Consider the following 14,739-nt stretch of genomic DNA (forward strand, 5'->3'; position numbering starts at 1 on the left):
AGTTTGGGCGGCAGGTCTCTCGCGATACCCCTGCAGACGATGAGCCATCCAACCCAGACAAATGGTAGTGAGTCAGTGATCCATTCTGTGCACGAGAAGGGAGAGTCGTACGGCAGCATTGAAGAGGATGATGTCGGCCTACTAGGGCGGCCGTCTGTCGAGGAGGGCCGTCCAGATCTCCCTGACACAAGCACCGCGGATACCACCGCCTTGTTGCACTCCGAACATGTCTCTGCCGAGGTTTCTGCAGCCAAACCCCACCTCAGCACATTCAAAATCTTGTGCCTGAATGCTTTTTGGTTTGGATATCAGTTATATTGGTTTCTGGTCTTCGTTGCCATTGTGCCCTCACAGATTAAAGCAATTGCGGGCGACAAGCATAAGGGCTCGGCACTTTCTATTGTTTCACTCTTTTCGGGGCTCCTGAATCTGTTTTTGGCCGTATTTTTTGGGGCATTGAATGACAGGTTTCGTAGCCGATATGGGAAAAGGCATGTACTTTCGCGTGCTTACTGTACTCTCTGCGCTCATTAATCTGATGGCTTATAGACATCCATGGATAATCGTGGGAGCACTTGGAATGTGCACGTCCCTTTTCCTCCTGTGGCCTACGAATACGCTGTGGTTCTACGTCCTTGCCTATGCGTGCTTAACCGCATCTACAGTTATCGCCTCGGTCCCATTCAACGGACTAATCGCAGATGTGACACCCCCCGAACAAAAAGGTCGTGTATCTGCCATTATGGGAGGAATGAATCTTGGAGGATATCTTGGAGGTGCTCTTGTAGGAATATTTGCAGAGACGTTAGGGCTTGTTCCCCTGTATATGATCATGACGACTATCTTGGCTACGACAACCTTCGTAACGGTGCGACTTGGACCACGAGAACCAGAAAAGCACTATGTACCCCAGGAGATTCCGCCAATCGATTGGTGGCCTTTCTTGGCAGAGCTTGTTCGGCCACTATGGTCTCACCGAGACTTCCGATTGGTTTTTATGAGCCGATTCGTGTTCCAGCTAGGCATAGCTACCATTCAACAGTTTATGCAATAGTACGTTTCTCTTGTTCAGCCCGGTCTACGAGGGCTACGAGGTTGTCCGTAGACCACTGCCAGACTACTAACCAGTTCATCTCTTTTAACATAGCTGGATAGATGACTGCGTGAAACCTAGTCTTCCAGCCACTCGAGCTGTCTCCTTGGCACTCATTCCCCTTCTCGCTATATCACCAATTACCGCCCTCCTCATCCCGTCCAGCAGCCGCAAGCTCACTGTCTATAGTGCCGCAGTTCTCATGTGTACTACTGCCCTCATCCTCATGACCGCCCACACATTCCCTCTCGCCCTGCTGGCTTCGTCAATTTTTGGCATTGGATATGGGCCATTCATATCCGTTGAATTTGCGATGCTTATCGATGTACTTCCAAATGAGCAAGACGCAGCGAAAGACATGAGTCTGTGGCATTCGGCGCTCGTTCTACCACAAATAGTGGCCACCCCTGTCGCGGGATGGGTGCGGGATTTAGGGCAGACTTGGGGGGAATCATTGGGCGTTGAATGTTTTGGATATAAGCTCATATTTGGGGTCTGTATAGTATATTTTGTATTGGGCGTTTCTGTGACACGGGCCATTAGAGGCATTAAATAGATTCAAGAGGAAGCTAGGGTAGCGGGAATGACTTTGTATTTACTATGTGCTATTGTGATTTTGATTTTCTGGTTCAGACTTTGTCCGCTGCCTCACGTTCCGTTATCTTTTCGATGATGGCATTTCGCTGTTTCCATTGGTCGTGTGCGGTCAGGATGCTGTTAAATATTTCGCATATTCGGGATTTGAGAGTATGTAGTGCGACTTGGGCTGCGTTGGTAAATATTGTGAGATGCCCTTCCAATGAAATAACAGCCCCAAAGCATTTACTCACGATCTGGAGCGTCGAATTCAACCTCCTCAACAACATTGACACCTCCTTCATCTGCCTCTCCGCCTTGTCCAGGTTCACTACTGGCCTCACCAGTAGGTGTCCCTTCTGCGTGTGCTTGAGCTACCGCCGATTGTATAGTTTCTTCAGCCAATGGGTCAACCTCAGGGCTAGTGCTGGGGCAGTCGTGCGTGTTATTCAAGAGAGGAAGAACCGAATCCCGATAGTAGTCTTCATGTTGTATCATTGCGCATGCGTATATGAGCTCGAATACCTCGTATGGCACCAACTATGTAGTGATGCAACTGGGTCACTTTGAATCGCACATATTGGCACAACAAGTTCTGTAGTTACCTCAAACTCCAGATTATAGTATCCGCCATCTTCGACATATGGCATTTCCTTCGCAAGCACGCTTATTACTCGTGCAATTGTTAGTGGACCTGTTGGTACTTCGTGAAGAAGACCGTATTCCTGTGACCGTGTAAGCCTCCGTCCATGCGATGGCTATCTTCCAACAACAATTCCAACCTTCATCATAAGTAAAACCTCTCGGATTGTCATTGTAACATCGCGTAGGGATGGCTCTTTAAAACCATGACTCTTGTGACGGGCTTTATCAGCGTATAAAGCGTAGATCTGATGACCGTACTGCTTTTCGAATTCCTGCCAGCCATGGATGTGTTGAATATGAGTACGCAACGAAATAGGTACTAGCAGCGCCTACCATCAGCAACTCCAACTGCATCTCCCCGTCCCCAGCCCTCTTTTCCGCCTTCGCGGCCACTACATCTGGTCTCAAATATGGCAAAATATCTTCTTTGACTAGATATGCCAATTCTGCAGCCAATCCACGGTCGTGTATAGAGAGATCGTTGCGTCCTTTGTAAATCAAATGAGATACTCGAAGAAGGAAGGAAATGAAATCGTACAGAATGAACATTTCGGAAGGATTATGAGGTTGCTATAGAAGATGAGGAGAAGAAAGTTATTATAAATTTGCATACAATCATCTGCTTAGCGTTGCCACACCTTGACTCTCTGCTCAAAGCAGGGGTGGTCCTTGAATTGGATAGCGTACGCTCTATCCATATCGGCTAGATATTGAAGATTTCGGTATACTGTGAAACAATTGCACTCTCGCCGGCCAAATACCTAATGTTGCGCCTTTTTCTAGAATCTTGCAGTCCTTCAGCAATCGCACTAACTGTACGCGAGTCATGGCCGCTGATGTTGCCAATTCTTCTGCATTGCGACCGATGGCTGTATAGTGTTGATATATAGATCGCAACTCACCTGCAAATATATAGTAGGAATTGAGATGCGTTGCTATTATGTATCGTCAAAGAGGCAATTACCGATATATCTTAGGATAACATTATTAATTTGTTTTAGTTGGTCATCACTAGATCCAAGATCGGCGGTTGGTGAGGATGCGGAGACTATATCGGAAATTTGGAGCATATAAGGGCAATCTGTATCATTCAAACAAGGTATTTTTTAGCGGATTAGCTGGTTGCACTTTTGAGCGAATACTGAAGGGGATTTTTACCATTCTGGTATTTTGGCATGTCTCCAACAGGTCGATCATTTTGAAATAAACCGACATAACTCCGACCATTTTCTGATATATAACGACCTTGACCATGCTAAACAGCAGGTCAGCATGATCGAAAAATCAAAAAGGACCATATGACCTCCTCGCATTTCCATACGGCCGATTTGGTCAGTACCTTCATGTTATCCATCCATTCTCCCTCATACCTCGCCCCGTTCGCATATTGAAATATGCCGTGACCATGGCGCTTACCATTCAGCCATTGTCCTACATAGTCAAAGTTCATTTTCTTTGTCCTGAGGGTATGGGTGTCGTACCCAATTTTTAAATATACATACCATCGTAGCGATTTTGTACAGGAAATTGATGCGGCCTGTGAAGTTTGATGGTCCACGTGTAGGTTCCATATCCATTTGGAACTCCATTCTGCAATATCATCGTTACATCAGTAACTTTTGTCACTTCAATGCCCAGTTCGTGTCACACTACCTACTTGCCATTCACCCGTATATTCCTCCCCACGGTCACTCCACGTCATTGTACCCACCCCGTTCTTGACATTTAGTTCCCATTCGCCATCGTAAACATTTCCAGATGCGTAACGCATTAGACCACGGCCGTGCTTCATGCCATTTAACCAAGCACCTTCGTAACTGGAAGTATCCGAGTCATTGTAGACTAATTTTCCCTTATTATATTAGAGTTAGGGACAGAAAGCTGCTTAACGCAATGTTTATAAATACCTGCCCGTGCACCTTTCCTTCCTTCCAATCACCATTGTACCAAGCTTTTGATACAGGCTCACCATAAAAAACTCCCTTGCCATGTCGAAGGCCATTTAGTACCTGCCCCTCATATCGACATCCATTCTTCCTGGAACAAATCTCAATCAAATTCCGTCTTCAACCTCTTGAAAGAAGCACCGACTAACCAGACATATAACCCCACCCCACTCAAGTTGTTTTTGTGAAAATCTCCCTCATAACGAACACCATCTGCCCACGTATACGTCCCATTGCTTCCATCCATATAACCATTGGCAAAAGGACCGCAATAGGTATTGCCCGAAGAGAAGTGAGCCGTGCCGTGTCCATGGTATTTGCCATTTCTGAGCTCATCACCAGTAAAGCTGGATACGATGAGGGAGGCCAGACTAAGCGTGTCATGCGAGCTGGAGTCTGTTGCTGCCATCGGATTCTTTGTGAAGTAAATTATGCAGGTCTCAGCAGTAGGTGATTAACTCTGAAGCCAATCTTGTCCACGTCGATCATTGCTTACGTAGTGACTCCGATGCCGTGCACCTGTTGAAGGCCCGTGATCACACGTGAATGCTATTTTGGGCTTCATCTCTCGGATTTTGCCGGAGTGCTGATAAAAGAATCATTGGCAGGTTTCCCGACTTGACTTCTGGGTTGACGACCGCAGCTGTAAAAGACATTCAATTTCTTTTGAGAGCAACAATGGCTGGTGACTACGGTAAAGTGAAGGAGGATATCAAGGCTATCCTCAAGAAGCCTGACTATGACGATGGATCACTCGGTCCCGTCTTTGTGCGCTTGGCATGGCACGCAAGTGGAACCTATGTATGTACTCTCTGACGGGAAAATATTGTGTGGGCTTTGGGCTGACTGTTACTTCAGGACAAGCACTCAAGGACCGGCGGCTCCAACGGTGCGACCATGCGATTTAACCCCGAATCCAACGACGGTGCGAACGCCGGTCTCGAACACGCTCGCGCATTCCTTGAGCCCATTAAGCAGAAGCACCCCTGGATTACCTACGCTGACCTTTGGACCTTGGCCGGATGCACTGCTATTGAGGCTATGGGTGGACCCCAAATCCCATGGAAGGCTGGGCGTACTGATAAGGATCCCAAAAATCTGACCGCCAAGGATGTCCCGCCAAACGGTCGCCTTCCCGACGCTGCTCAAGGACAAGATCACGTCCGGGATGTTTTCTACCGTATGGGTTTCAACGACCGTGAGATTGTTGCCCTGATCGGTGCTCACTCGCTTGGTCGCTGCCACAGTGACCGCAGCGGTTACAGTGGACGTACGTACTGTGATTGACCATTGCAATCGCTTACTCGTGGCACTAATCGAGCTTTTCACCTGTAGCCTGGACATACACCCCCACTCGCTTCTCCAACCAATACTTCAAGCTCCTGACCACAGTTGACTGGCGCAAGAAGCAATGGGACGGTCCCCTCCAGTATGTCGATGAGGATGACGAATTGATGATGCTTCCTGCCGATATGGCAGTCCTTTGGGACCCTGAGTTTGCCAAGATCGCCAAAGAGTATGCCAAGGATCAGGATGTCTTTTTCAAGGATTTCGCTGCTGCTTTCGGAAAGCTTGTTGAGTTGGGCGTTCCACGTGCAAACGATCCCGGCAATGCACCCAAAAGGTCAAAGTTGTAAGATGGTTGCTCCAATCGATATAGATCGCATTATCCTTTTTATTTAGTTAGCTTATAGCATTGTGACACTTGATTTCGAATATTCATAAGAGCCTCTGGTGTGTGTTCATAGCGCTGGAACAACTTCACATTTGATGAAACAGTAACAATGCAAATAAAAAAAGATGTCTACTACAGATTACCAGACGACATTATGCTGGAGTTGTCGATGCTATCGTCCGCACCAAGTCTATGTAATACCTATGGAATCTATCATCGTCCGTCAACTCTGGATGAAAGGCAGTGGCCAGTATATTTCCTTGTCGCACAGCGACCACATACTCTTCCTCACCGATCCCCTTATTTACCCTTGCAACAACGCTGACCTTTTCGGGATCTATAGACTCGATGATCGGCGCTCGAATGAACACACCGGAAAAAGGTCGCTCGTTGTCTGGAAGCACAGGTACTGACAGATCTGCAACGAAAGAATCAACCTGGGCGCCAAACGCATTCCGCTTTACGGTAACATCCAAGCCGCCAATGAGGGTCTGCCCGCCCTTTTTTGTTCGATGTGCTGTGTTAGACAGCAGGATCATTCCCGCACAGGTTCCCTGTTCGTTCAGAGGTGGTTCAGTAGTTGCCCCAATGACAAAACTCGAACCCAAACCTTACCCAAACAGGCTTCCCAGCCTTCACCCATTCTCGTAAGGGCTCCATGATACCAGATCGTTCCGCCACCAGAGCCATTGTCGTACTCTCTCCACCAGGAAGAATGAGCGCATCGAGTGACGGATCTTGCAGCTGCTCTTTGGTTCTAATTTGGATAGCTTCGGCGACGTCCGCCTTGAGTTTGTTGAGGAGGTGAATATGTTCCGAAAATGCACCTTGGAGGGCTGCGATTTGCCTAAGCAAGTCAAACGACACATCGTTCAACAACCATAATGGTGGTCCTGACGTACCTAAAACGCCTATGCGTAGTTTCTTCTTTTCGGCCATGTTCAACAGCGAGTGATTAATGTGTGGACAAGGCCGAAATGAGAAGATGGTGGGGAGGGAAACATTTCGCAATCAAGTCATGTGATCTAAGGACCTTATGTAAGCAATCTGCAGTTTGCGGAAGCAGCAGCTCAATTCAACAGCAATAGTAAACTTGAAAACCATAAACGAGAAGCTGCAAATGCCGTCCACGGATATTCCAATGCAAGATATTCATGTCCTCATCTTGGATGAGGTAGGGACACCGACTGTCAACAACACAGTCACTTATACCTCCTTTCTGTCCCCTGCCGACAATGTGAGTCTTCTGATAATAACGAGCAAAGGTGCTCTCTCTCAAGCCGATAAATCAAAATGTCTCGACTATGTCGAGATTTCCAATCCAACCACAAACGGTATGGTGGAATTACATGCGCTCAAACTTCACGAGAAGTACCGGATCGATAGGATTTACACCAAGCAAGAGGATTTAATCTTGCGAGCGGCTCACCTTCGTCGTTTGCTGGGAATTAACACAGGCTTAGCGCCTGAGGATGCCCTCTTGTTTAGAGACAAGCATTCTATGAAGGAGGCTATCAGGAAGAGCGGGTTTGCTGTTCCGGATTTTGCAAGAGTTTATTCGCCTTGTGATGTCTTGGCTTTTGTCAAAACGCACGACTACCCCGTTATCATCAAACCTACTCTGGGATCCGCATCTGCCGGTGTTCGGGTTGTTAAATCGCCGCAGGATTTGGAAAGGTATCTCGAGAGCGAGTTCTATGACGGTATAGATGAGCATGGAAAGTGCATGGATTACTCAGGAGACATGATAATAGAAGAGTTTGTCAAGGGAAAGATGTATCATGTCAATGGATATGCGAAAAATGGGGCATTGCAGTTAATTTGGCCATTTGTTTATTTGAAAACGAATTTGGAATTTACGATGGGGGAAGCCTACGGAAACGTGCTGATACCTCGGAAAGACCAGAGGTGGCAGAACCTCTTCGATGCGACGGAAAGAATTTTAAAGGCTCTGCCAACTCCAGAGGACCTGGTTTTTCATTTAGAGCTGTTTGAAGTTGATAAAGCTGGAACACAGGAGTTTGTGCTCTGCGAAATCGCTGCCAGAAGACCGGGCGGTAGTATCGGACTCTTGATCAATGCTGCCGAGGGTGGTTCATTAGCAGCATCGCAGAATCACACCGAATCTATATTTCCCGAAATAGAATTCCGCCTCAGCATTGGCCTTCCACTCCGACACAATCGCCTCGACATTGCAAAAATCGCTCAAAGTCCAGGGTTCGCTGTAGCGGACTTGATGATTCCCCGCCAGCTTGGAAAGCTCGTTACCTTACCATCAGCAGATGCCAAGTGTCCCGTTCCAAATGTACAATATTTCCCGATTGCCAAACCCGGCAGTGTCTACAAGGGATTCGATATTAACACTATGAATACTTGCGCTAGATTTGTCGCGATCTGTAGTGAAACAACTGTTGAAGAGATGGAGGGGAAGTTGAGCAAGGCGCATCAGTGGTTTAAAGAGGGAACAGTTTATGAACAGGAAGGGAATATCCCGCAAACTTCTCAGTAGGAAGCGACTTGTTTCTGCTCGAGATGTAGCCCAGAACAATAGATACGTGATTAACAAGAGACTCTAGATGAAGCAAATAGGGCGAGCTTTGGAACAATTCTTAAGCAGAGGACATCTGTTGTACATCTCACTAGCATACAAACATGCTTAATACGCATTTTCTTCGGCAATCTCAATTTCTGCATTGCATTTGTCTAAGAACGCAATTATCTCGCATACTCTATCACGATTTCGTACGATTTCTTGCTCATGAGCTGTTTGTATTACTCTCTCCAGCTCCTTTGCAACACCTGTTACCAGTAGATCCTCCTGCTCAGCCGAGGTTAGCAAGCCAGCTAATTAAAGGTAGCCATACTCGAAAGGAAGGTAGCCACATGCCTGATGGTCGCATTTACCCAGACGGAAGTCGTGCGAACTGTTAATAGCATTAACGAGGGCATCTTTGTCGTTCATGATCTAATGGAGTGTGTGAGGATCATTAAGCAAGGCCTGAAATGCTGTACGACCCACATCTCTCAGCTCATCCTCAACATCCGCGAATCCCATTCCTTCTTTATCCTTGTCAATATCTCGTGCAACATCGCCTTTGATGAAACGATCTACCGCAGCAAGTACTGCCTCGCTCAGTCGCTCGTGGAATTCATTCTCAAGTTCCCGTAACCGAGCAAATGAGGATGCGCCTGTTTCAGTTATGCTTGACGAGAGTTCAGTATAGTTGCGTTCAAACTCTTTTAAGACGTCCTTTTGGTTGAATTGGTCAGAGAGTAGAAGGTACAATCATTCTCAACCTCGACATACCTCGAATTGCTCTACAAGCGTCATTTCATGAGATAGGAGACCATCGGACAGTGCGTTGCTCTCTTCGCGGAGGTTTCTAAATAAGTTGTGTATTTCTCCAGGATTATTGGACTGTTGTATCTGTAATAGTAACTGTACCCACTATCAACCACTACAAGCAAGAGACTTTAGAAATAGCACGGACATAAACATACCCGCTTCTTAATTCCTGAGAATTTCTTACACTTCCCCCAACTTTCAGCATCGGTCTTTTCTTTGGTCTCAATCAAACATTTTCTAAACATTTCCATCTCTTCCTGTTTTTCGGTAGAGCGTTTCAGGACAAAATGCTTGAGCTCGTTGATGACCACGTCAAATTTGGCTTGGTATTCCTCACGAAGGTCTGTAAAGGGTTCAGGAGTGATGATCGGTGCAAAGCGTTGGAAGTCAGGATCTTCGGTAAACAGGCTGTTGAAGAGGCTGTCTATTGAAGGGATATGCGCCGACTGTTGTGTGAACGGGACGCGTTAAGGTGGATGTAGGTAGAGGTAATGCAGGTCGCTGGTACCTCATATAACTCCTCCTGTTCACTTCTCTTCTTTTCTTGTTCTTTTCTGGCTGCTACTATCTTATCTTCCTCTTCCTGTGCAATGATATCGTCTATGTACTGTTGCTTCGCTGCTGCTACCTATGGATGAAATATTAATGGTTGAAAAATATTGTGCTTGGAAAAGCTTTTGTACATGCCGAATCATCATCCACAAGTCTGTAATCCAAATACCGTAAGCCGCGGATGTGTGCTAAGATGTAGTGGCGATAGTTTTGACTTCTGCATATTGTGTTGCCGGAAAGGTTGAGGACGCGAAGGTTCTCAAATTTGGCCAGATAATTCACCTGAAATTTAGAAGAGCGTTGGTTGAAAGCAAAGCAGGTCAACGCAAGAGTAATGCCACGAGTACATTTTCCAAAACTGTTAACCCGTTATTCCCCAGCGACAGCACGTTCAATTTGACAAGATCATCCAAGTTCTCAATTCGTGATATTCGATTATTGTACAGCGTCAAGTCCGTCAATTTCGTAAGACCCTCCAGCCCCTCGATCTTTGATATATTGTTAAACGACAGATCTGGTGAATTACGGACCACGATCAATACCCATGCGTCAAGCATGAGGAGTTCCACAACTCAGGAGGAATAATCGGCCATCTCACCAACCAAGCCATTGCAGGTTTTTGAGGAAACTGATGTTTTCTATCCGTTCGATGATATTATTGTCAATTTGAAGCTTGGTGAGATTTTCAAACATCCATAGATTATCGATCTTGAGGATATCTAAGGATGATAAAGAAGACAGTATTAGCCGTTTATTCGGATGCTACATACGTAAACTAGGGCACTGTATGCTTAACCCCTCACCCTCCAAACCTACTCTTATAATCTAATCTCAAGGTTGTGACATCTGATGGGTCGATACCTTCCCGTCTTGCCGTATCAGCGATCTCAGGTGAAGCTTGCTCATTTACGGCCTTTCGAAGAAGGTCTTCGTCAATGACGGTGGGTTCGATGGTGCTGTACGTATTCATTTTCTGGCGAGGACGGGTGCCAGGAAAGTGCAATGGTCCAAGTCTTGGATCTCCGACGCATGTGACCAGTTTAAATGATGGTTTACCTAAACCAACTCGACGCGTCAGGTCGCTCGTTGCTGCTTGCGTGCTAGATCGTGAACTGTAAAGTATTCCAGGTTCATAAAGTAATTACAAGCTGCCGATTTGCCTCGATTTGTCTGCATGGACTTAATGTTTCCCTTTATTTAAGATATTCCTGTTTTAAAACAGAAGAGGCTGCCTCTCGCCTATGTTCTTCCCGAAAAGACGCCTCAACAAGAAAACTCTATAAAAGTGGCATGTCCGGGTTGCAGGACGACCTCGATTACGCAGTATGTTATCGATCTTTCATCATTTGCAGCCTTGGTAAAACCTATTAAATGACTGCTACCCTCTCCAATAGCTTCATACAACCAAAGTGACGAATAATTACTACGACGAAATCCTAGAGCTTACTGGGAGGGAACTTGAGGAGTTTCCAACACCTATCGACAGGACAGAGGAGAACGATAGCGTGCAGTCAAGATCAATGGGTACGTCAAGGATCATTCCTCCATTAGGTGTCAGAATGCTTTTGTAATTCATCGCACAGAAGGACACAACGAACGCGGTGACAGTCCACCGTCTGCAAACTTGACGGAAAGTGATGAAGAGTATGACGAAGATGAGGAGGAGGATGAGGAAGACATTCCTGCTTCCGTACGTATGCGTATCTTGGATTTACTTTGGCGTGTTCTCAACGGATCCCATATCTCATAGGGCATCTCATCCCACCCCGGACGACCGTCCGCAGCCCCTGCCGGTCGGACAGGTCTAGGAAGACAAAAACAAGATCTCGACGGGGTGACAGTAGGAGGAACCAATGGCTTGCTAGATGACGACGACGAGGATTACGACGAGAATGACGACGACTTCTCAACCGGCGGCCATGGTGGATTTTCAACGAAAAGGTATACATCCTGAAATGTCTTGTCATTAGGACAAGGCATGATTGAGACATTTATGGTGATTCTCAGCCGAACAAGCAGTTTCGGCGGCGGTGGCACATCTTACAAAGAGCTCTCCGTAAACGACGAACTTCAAGAGCTCTTTCAATATATCCAACGATATAAACCCCAAGAACAGGAGCTTGAAACGGAATTAAAGTCTTTCATTCCGGACTATGTTCCAGCAATCGGGGATATTGATGCCTTCATCAAGGTACAGAGTCCAAATTCAAGTGGCATATCTCTGGCTGTTAACCTCACACTCTTCTCAGATCCCTCGCCCGGACGGAAACCCGGATCAGCTAGGACTGCTTTCTCTAGATGAACCCAATACCGAGCAATCTGACCCCACCGGTAATAAAATAATACTTGCCATCTGCATTGTTTGCATGTCTAAACTTTGACCAAACCGTAGTTCTCGATCTCCATCTCCGCGCGATAACCAAATCCACAGCACCAATACCAACAACCGTTCGTTCCATTGACCCTATAAATCTCAAAACAAATCCAAAGCTTATTGATGCATGGATCAAGAACACACGAGACCTGCATGCACACAAACCACCCCAAACTGTTCATTATACAAAACGAATGCCCGACATAGAAGAGTTGATGCAGGTCTGGCCGTCGCAGGTTGAAGAAGGATTGGCAAAGGTGGGACGTACTGCAGGCAATCTGCGAAGACTTCACTTGTACTAACCTTTGCCGGGGTTCCTGTAGGTTAATCTACCGACTGCAGATATTGACCTTCCCCTCTCACAATTCGCCGCATTCTTGTCACTCATCCTCGACATACCAATTTCCAGTCCATCCCAGCCCTCAAGTAAAAATCAATCTTCATATCCTTCACAAAAGGGAGCTGCACCAACCCATGTCGTGGAAGCTCTGCATGTCATGTTTACTTTGTATTCAGAATTTAAAAACTCGGCACATTTCAAGGCAATGGAACGAAGTGCGCCCAGTTGAGAATAGAATAAATGAGTTCCAAATTCTTCGATCTTTTCCTTAGGGTACTTCCAGGGACACAATCTCAAACGGCCATTCGCGAAGAAGAGAGGATCCCCTAAATCCTAAGCCCAGCGACACCAGAGGCCAACACGTCCCAAATAACAAGCTTTCCATCAACGCCGCTGGTCGAGAATTTGGTAACATTGTCAGGGTACCCGGCATATGGACGGACAGATCTAGGGGTTGAGAATGTGCAATGAAAAATGAGACCTTTAGCACTCATCAGCATCACATCTTGTCGTTACTCACGTAATCGTGTTTTGGTGCGTGGTATTGAGTTCCACGTCTTGGTTTGTTTGTTGAGCCCTGCTGTCCATCTGCTGGAATACTCGGAAGGCGCTATTGGCTGCGACGGATTTCTTCTGACCTTGATCAAGCTTTCCAACAAGCTCCCTAAGATCATTACATGATATGAGCATCGATCTTGTTCGTTCTCCAATTAGCTACCTACCACTGGCCACCGCGCTGGGCAAATAAGAAAGGCACACAGTCATGACCAACTCCGATAATGCTTGTTTCTGACGCAAAGATTATGGACACAATCGGCAGGGCATTCGTCGGAATGGTGATAACGGGGTTATTCGGTCCACTGGCAAGGGATACGACTGAGTTGTGAGCTGTTGCACAGGGATCAACTCCGCGTAAGCTACATGCTGATGACAGACGTGCACAGAGGAGCAGGTTAGCACTTACAGGACCATGCAACATAATTTCCGCTAGGAGAGAATGCCACGCTGTGCACCCAACCATCGTTGTCAAACTCCCCACACAGGGTATGCAACGGAAGCTTATCCCCCCACACAGGGTTTGAGGCTCTGGGAGGCGTGAGTGTGAACGGAGGAGTATGGATCGATGTAAACGAGTGGATTGACTTACTTCCCGTCAACACCTTTAATGTACGCGGAGAACACACGTGTCTGTTCGAAAATTCATGACAGTTAGTGCTCGTTTTGCATCTCTCAGCACGTATAATTAACCGACCTTCATATCGGTAGAACCGGCAACGAGCAAGATATTATCCGGATGCCAATCCAACGATAAAATTGTACTCTTAATAGGCTTTTTGATATGTTTGCTTCCCCACCAATTGTTCTCCTCCTCAAAATAGCAGATCGAAATCAAGCGAGCACCACTGGCCACCGCGAACTTGTTCTCTTTGGGACTCCATCTGACATAAGTGGCAGCACGATTAATCCGCAAATGCACCAGGCTGTGACCCCATTTTCCCTCAGTAGGATTCCAGGTCCACACATAGGCGTTACGGTCCTGAGAGCAAGTCACAATACGGTTGGTTTCGGGAGCCCAGTCTATTGAGGTAACGAGCTGGTCATGCTAGAAAAATCAAAGGATATCTCTGTCAGCATGTCACACGCTGTTAAATAACCTTTTAGGGATAGGAGCGCGAAACAGTTACCCCAGTGAGTGTCTCCGTCAGCTCCCACCCGCTTCCATTCCGTTGGTAAATCTCAACGGTATTATCATTCGGGCATATGGCAACCTCTGCATTCGAGTACGCGTGAGGTGAGTGGAGGAGTGGGCGGAAAACATGGTTGTTGGCGCGTGAGGCGACCGTGTAGTTAACCACTTACGTGTGCGGTCCTTGTTGAAGGCGTGGCAAGAAATGGGACGGCCCCAAACCAACTGGTGAACTTCGGGTGAGGTCATAGCGGGCACTCAACGTAATATGCTTTCTTATTAGGTAGGAAGGGGAGGACTCTGTTCAGTCTACAACCCCTTGATGATGTTGGGAATGGTGGAGATGACTCGAAATCCGCCTACGCCAAGCAGAACGCCAGCCAACATTGGAGTCGATCACGTGGATACATTAGGTAATCCTCGTCAAGCCAGTTCGGATTTCCTCGTTGGAAGTGGGAATGGTATGATAATGTCTTGGCATTTAGTCATGAATAGTTGCAGCAGC

At 46.7% G+C, this 14,739-nt stretch overlaps 8 protein-coding genes across 8 annotated transcripts; 4 read left to right on the forward strand and 4 right to left on the reverse strand.

The window, feature by feature from the left end:
• Positions 1 to 13: 13 nt before the first annotated feature.
• Positions 14 to 1,722, forward strand: SPPG_09148 (uncharacterized protein). The gene is made up of 3 exons (XM_016757305.1): positions 14 to 491; positions 550 to 1,053; positions 1,148 to 1,722. Exons 1-3 carry the CDS (start codon positions 40 to 42, stop codon positions 1,647 to 1,649), a joined length of 1,458 nt encoding a protein of 485 aa, XP_016608745.1. The 5' UTR covers positions 14 to 39; the 3' UTR covers positions 1,650 to 1,722.
• SPPG_03825 (uncharacterized protein) lies at positions 1,643 to 4,737 on the reverse strand. The gene is made up of 14 exons (XM_016752074.1): positions 4,410 to 4,737; positions 4,222 to 4,351; positions 3,972 to 4,166; positions 3,817 to 3,904; positions 3,654 to 3,745; positions 3,473 to 3,569; positions 3,279 to 3,395; positions 3,076 to 3,216; positions 2,953 to 3,017; positions 2,648 to 2,884; positions 2,452 to 2,586; positions 2,275 to 2,394; positions 1,924 to 2,209; positions 1,643 to 1,859 (listed from the first exon to the last, which is right to left on the reverse strand). Exons 1-14 carry the CDS (start codon positions 4,667 to 4,669, stop codon positions 1,723 to 1,725), a joined length of 2,100 nt encoding a protein of 699 aa, XP_016608746.1. The 5' UTR covers positions 4,670 to 4,737; the 3' UTR covers positions 1,643 to 1,722.
• Positions 4,738 to 4,851: 114 nt separating this feature from the next.
• SPPG_03826 (uncharacterized protein) lies at positions 4,852 to 6,074 on the forward strand. Its single transcript, XM_016752075.1, has 3 exons — positions 4,852 to 5,061; positions 5,119 to 5,530; positions 5,596 to 6,074. Exons 1-3 carry the CDS (start codon positions 4,939 to 4,941, stop codon positions 5,895 to 5,897), a joined length of 837 nt encoding a protein of 278 aa, XP_016608747.1. The 5' UTR covers positions 4,852 to 4,938; the 3' UTR covers positions 5,898 to 6,074.
• Positions 5,933 to 6,899, reverse strand: SPPG_03827 (pyridoxal 5'-phosphate synthase, glutaminase subunit Pdx2). The gene is made up of 3 exons (XM_016752076.1): positions 6,838 to 6,899; positions 6,551 to 6,771; positions 5,933 to 6,489 (listed from the first exon to the last, which is right to left on the reverse strand). Exons 1-3 carry the CDS (start codon positions 6,872 to 6,874, stop codon positions 6,088 to 6,090), a joined length of 660 nt encoding a protein of 219 aa, XP_016608748.1. The 5' UTR covers positions 6,875 to 6,899; the 3' UTR covers positions 5,933 to 6,087.
• An 87-nt stretch (positions 6,900 to 6,986) lies between these two features.
• On the forward strand, positions 6,987 to 8,620 carry SPPG_03828 (uncharacterized protein). Its single transcript, XM_016752077.1, has one exon. It carries the CDS (start codon positions 7,056 to 7,058, stop codon positions 8,442 to 8,444), a length of 1,389 nt encoding a protein of 462 aa, XP_016608749.1. The 5' UTR covers positions 6,987 to 7,055; the 3' UTR covers positions 8,445 to 8,620.
• SPPG_03829 (uncharacterized protein) lies at positions 8,474 to 10,803 on the reverse strand (the record flags this gene model as incomplete). Its single annotated transcript, XM_016752078.1, has 10 exons — positions 8,474 to 8,753; positions 8,823 to 8,900; positions 8,955 to 9,185; positions 9,243 to 9,374; positions 9,437 to 9,727; positions 9,790 to 9,909; positions 9,969 to 10,115; positions 10,181 to 10,347; positions 10,436 to 10,552; positions 10,650 to 10,803. The coding sequence occupies 10 exons, from the start codon at positions 10,801 to 10,803 to the stop codon at positions 8,592 to 8,594; spliced, it is 1,599 nt and encodes a 532-aa protein (XP_016608750.1). The 3' UTR covers positions 8,474 to 8,591.
• Positions 10,804 to 10,942: 139 nt separating this feature from the next.
• SPPG_03830 (uncharacterized protein) lies at positions 10,943 to 12,799 on the forward strand. Its single transcript, XM_016752079.1, has 9 exons — positions 10,943 to 10,970; positions 11,036 to 11,156; positions 11,228 to 11,357; positions 11,417 to 11,523; positions 11,584 to 11,774; positions 11,841 to 12,024; positions 12,083 to 12,164; positions 12,226 to 12,464; positions 12,531 to 12,799. Exons 2-9 carry the CDS (start codon positions 11,124 to 11,126, stop codon positions 12,774 to 12,776), a joined length of 1,212 nt encoding a protein of 403 aa, XP_016608751.1. The 5' UTR covers positions 10,943 to 10,970; positions 11,036 to 11,123; the 3' UTR covers positions 12,777 to 12,799.
• On the reverse strand, positions 12,570 to 14,592 carry SPPG_03831 (uncharacterized protein). The gene is made up of 8 exons (XM_016752080.1): positions 14,408 to 14,592; positions 14,233 to 14,318; positions 13,800 to 14,150; positions 13,695 to 13,735; positions 13,512 to 13,633; positions 13,270 to 13,435; positions 13,068 to 13,211; positions 12,570 to 12,994 (listed from the first exon to the last, which is right to left on the reverse strand). Exons 1-8 carry the CDS (start codon positions 14,481 to 14,483, stop codon positions 12,874 to 12,876), a joined length of 1,107 nt encoding a protein of 368 aa, XP_016608752.1. The 5' UTR covers positions 14,484 to 14,592; the 3' UTR covers positions 12,570 to 12,873.
• Positions 14,593 to 14,739: the final 147 nt, after the last annotated feature.

The sequence above is a fragment of the Spizellomyces punctatus genome (assembly GCF_000182565.1).
Source record: "Spizellomyces punctatus DAOM BR117 chromosome Unknown supercont1.6, whole genome shotgun sequence".
Lineage (NCBI taxonomy): Eukaryota > Fungi > Chytridiomycota > Chytridiomycetes > Spizellomycetales > Spizellomycetaceae > Spizellomyces > Spizellomyces punctatus.

Bases quoted from the DNA above. Each gene is read 5' to 3' on its own strand.
- SPPG_03825 (XM_016752074.1), bottom strand. From the start codon at position 4,669: ATGGCAGCAACAGACTCCAGCTCGCATGACACGCTTAGTCTGGCCTCC. The intron at 3,570-3,653 runs GTACTGACCAAA...CCTGCTGTTTAG, and splicing joins AATGGATGGATAACATGAAG to CATGGTCAAGGTCGTTATAT. The intron at 3,396-3,472 runs GTAAAAATCCCC...TGAATGATACAG, and splicing joins CATGCCAAAATACCAGAATG to ATTGCCCTTATATGCTCCAA.
- SPPG_03831 (XM_016752080.1), bottom strand. From the start codon at position 14,483: ATGACCTCACCCGAAGTTCACCAGTTGGTTTGGGGCCGTCCCATTTCT. The intron at 14,319-14,407 runs GTAAGTGGTTAA...ACTCGAATGCAG, and splicing joins CTTCAACAAGGACCGCACAC to AGGTTGCCATATGCCCGAAT. The intron at 13,634-13,694 runs GTAAGTCAATCC...CACGCCTCCCAG, and splicing joins ATTAAAGGTGTTGACGGGAA to AGCCTCAAACCCTGTGTGGG.
- SPPG_09148 (XM_016757305.1), top strand. From the start codon at position 40: ATGAGCCATCCAACCCAGACAAATGGTAGTGAGTCAGTGATCCATTCT. The intron at 492-549 runs GCATGTACTTTC...GATGGCTTATAG, and splicing joins CGTAGCCGATATGGGAAAAG to ACATCCATGGATAATCGTGG. The intron at 1,054-1,147 runs GTACGTTTCTCT...CTTTTAACATAG, and splicing joins ATTCAACAGTTTATGCAATA to CTGGATAGATGACTGCGTGA.
- SPPG_03828 (XM_016752077.1), top strand. From the start codon at position 7,056: ATGCCGTCCACGGATATTCCAATGCAAGATATTCATGTCCTCATCTTG.
- SPPG_03827 (XM_016752076.1), bottom strand. From the start codon at position 6,874: ATGGCCGAAAAGAAGAAACTACGCATAGGCGTTTTAG. The intron at 6,772-6,837 runs GTACGTCAGGAC...GGCAAATCGCAG, and splicing joins ACTACGCATAGGCGTTTTAG to CCCTCCAAGGTGCATTTTCG. The intron at 6,490-6,550 runs GTAAGGTTTGGG...CTGAACGAACAG, and splicing joins AGGCTGGGAAGCCTGTTTGG to GGAACCTGTGCGGGAATGAT.
- SPPG_03830 (XM_016752079.1), top strand. From the start codon at position 11,124: ATGTCCGGGTTGCAGGACGACCTCGATTACGCA. The intron at 11,157-11,227 runs GTATGTTATCGA...CCTCTCCAATAG, and splicing joins AGGACGACCTCGATTACGCA to CTTCATACAACCAAAGTGAC. The intron at 11,524-11,583 runs GTACGTATGCGT...CATATCTCATAG, and splicing joins AGGAAGACATTCCTGCTTCC to GGCATCTCATCCCACCCCGG.
- SPPG_03826 (XM_016752075.1), top strand. From the start codon at position 4,939: ATGGCTGGTGACTACGGTAAAGTGAAGGAGGATATCAAGGCTATCCTC. The intron at 5,062-5,118 runs GTATGTACTCTC...CTGTTACTTCAG, and splicing joins GGCACGCAAGTGGAACCTAT to GACAAGCACTCAAGGACCGG. The intron at 5,531-5,595 runs GTACGTACTGTG...TTTCACCTGTAG, and splicing joins CCGCAGCGGTTACAGTGGAC to CCTGGACATACACCCCCACT.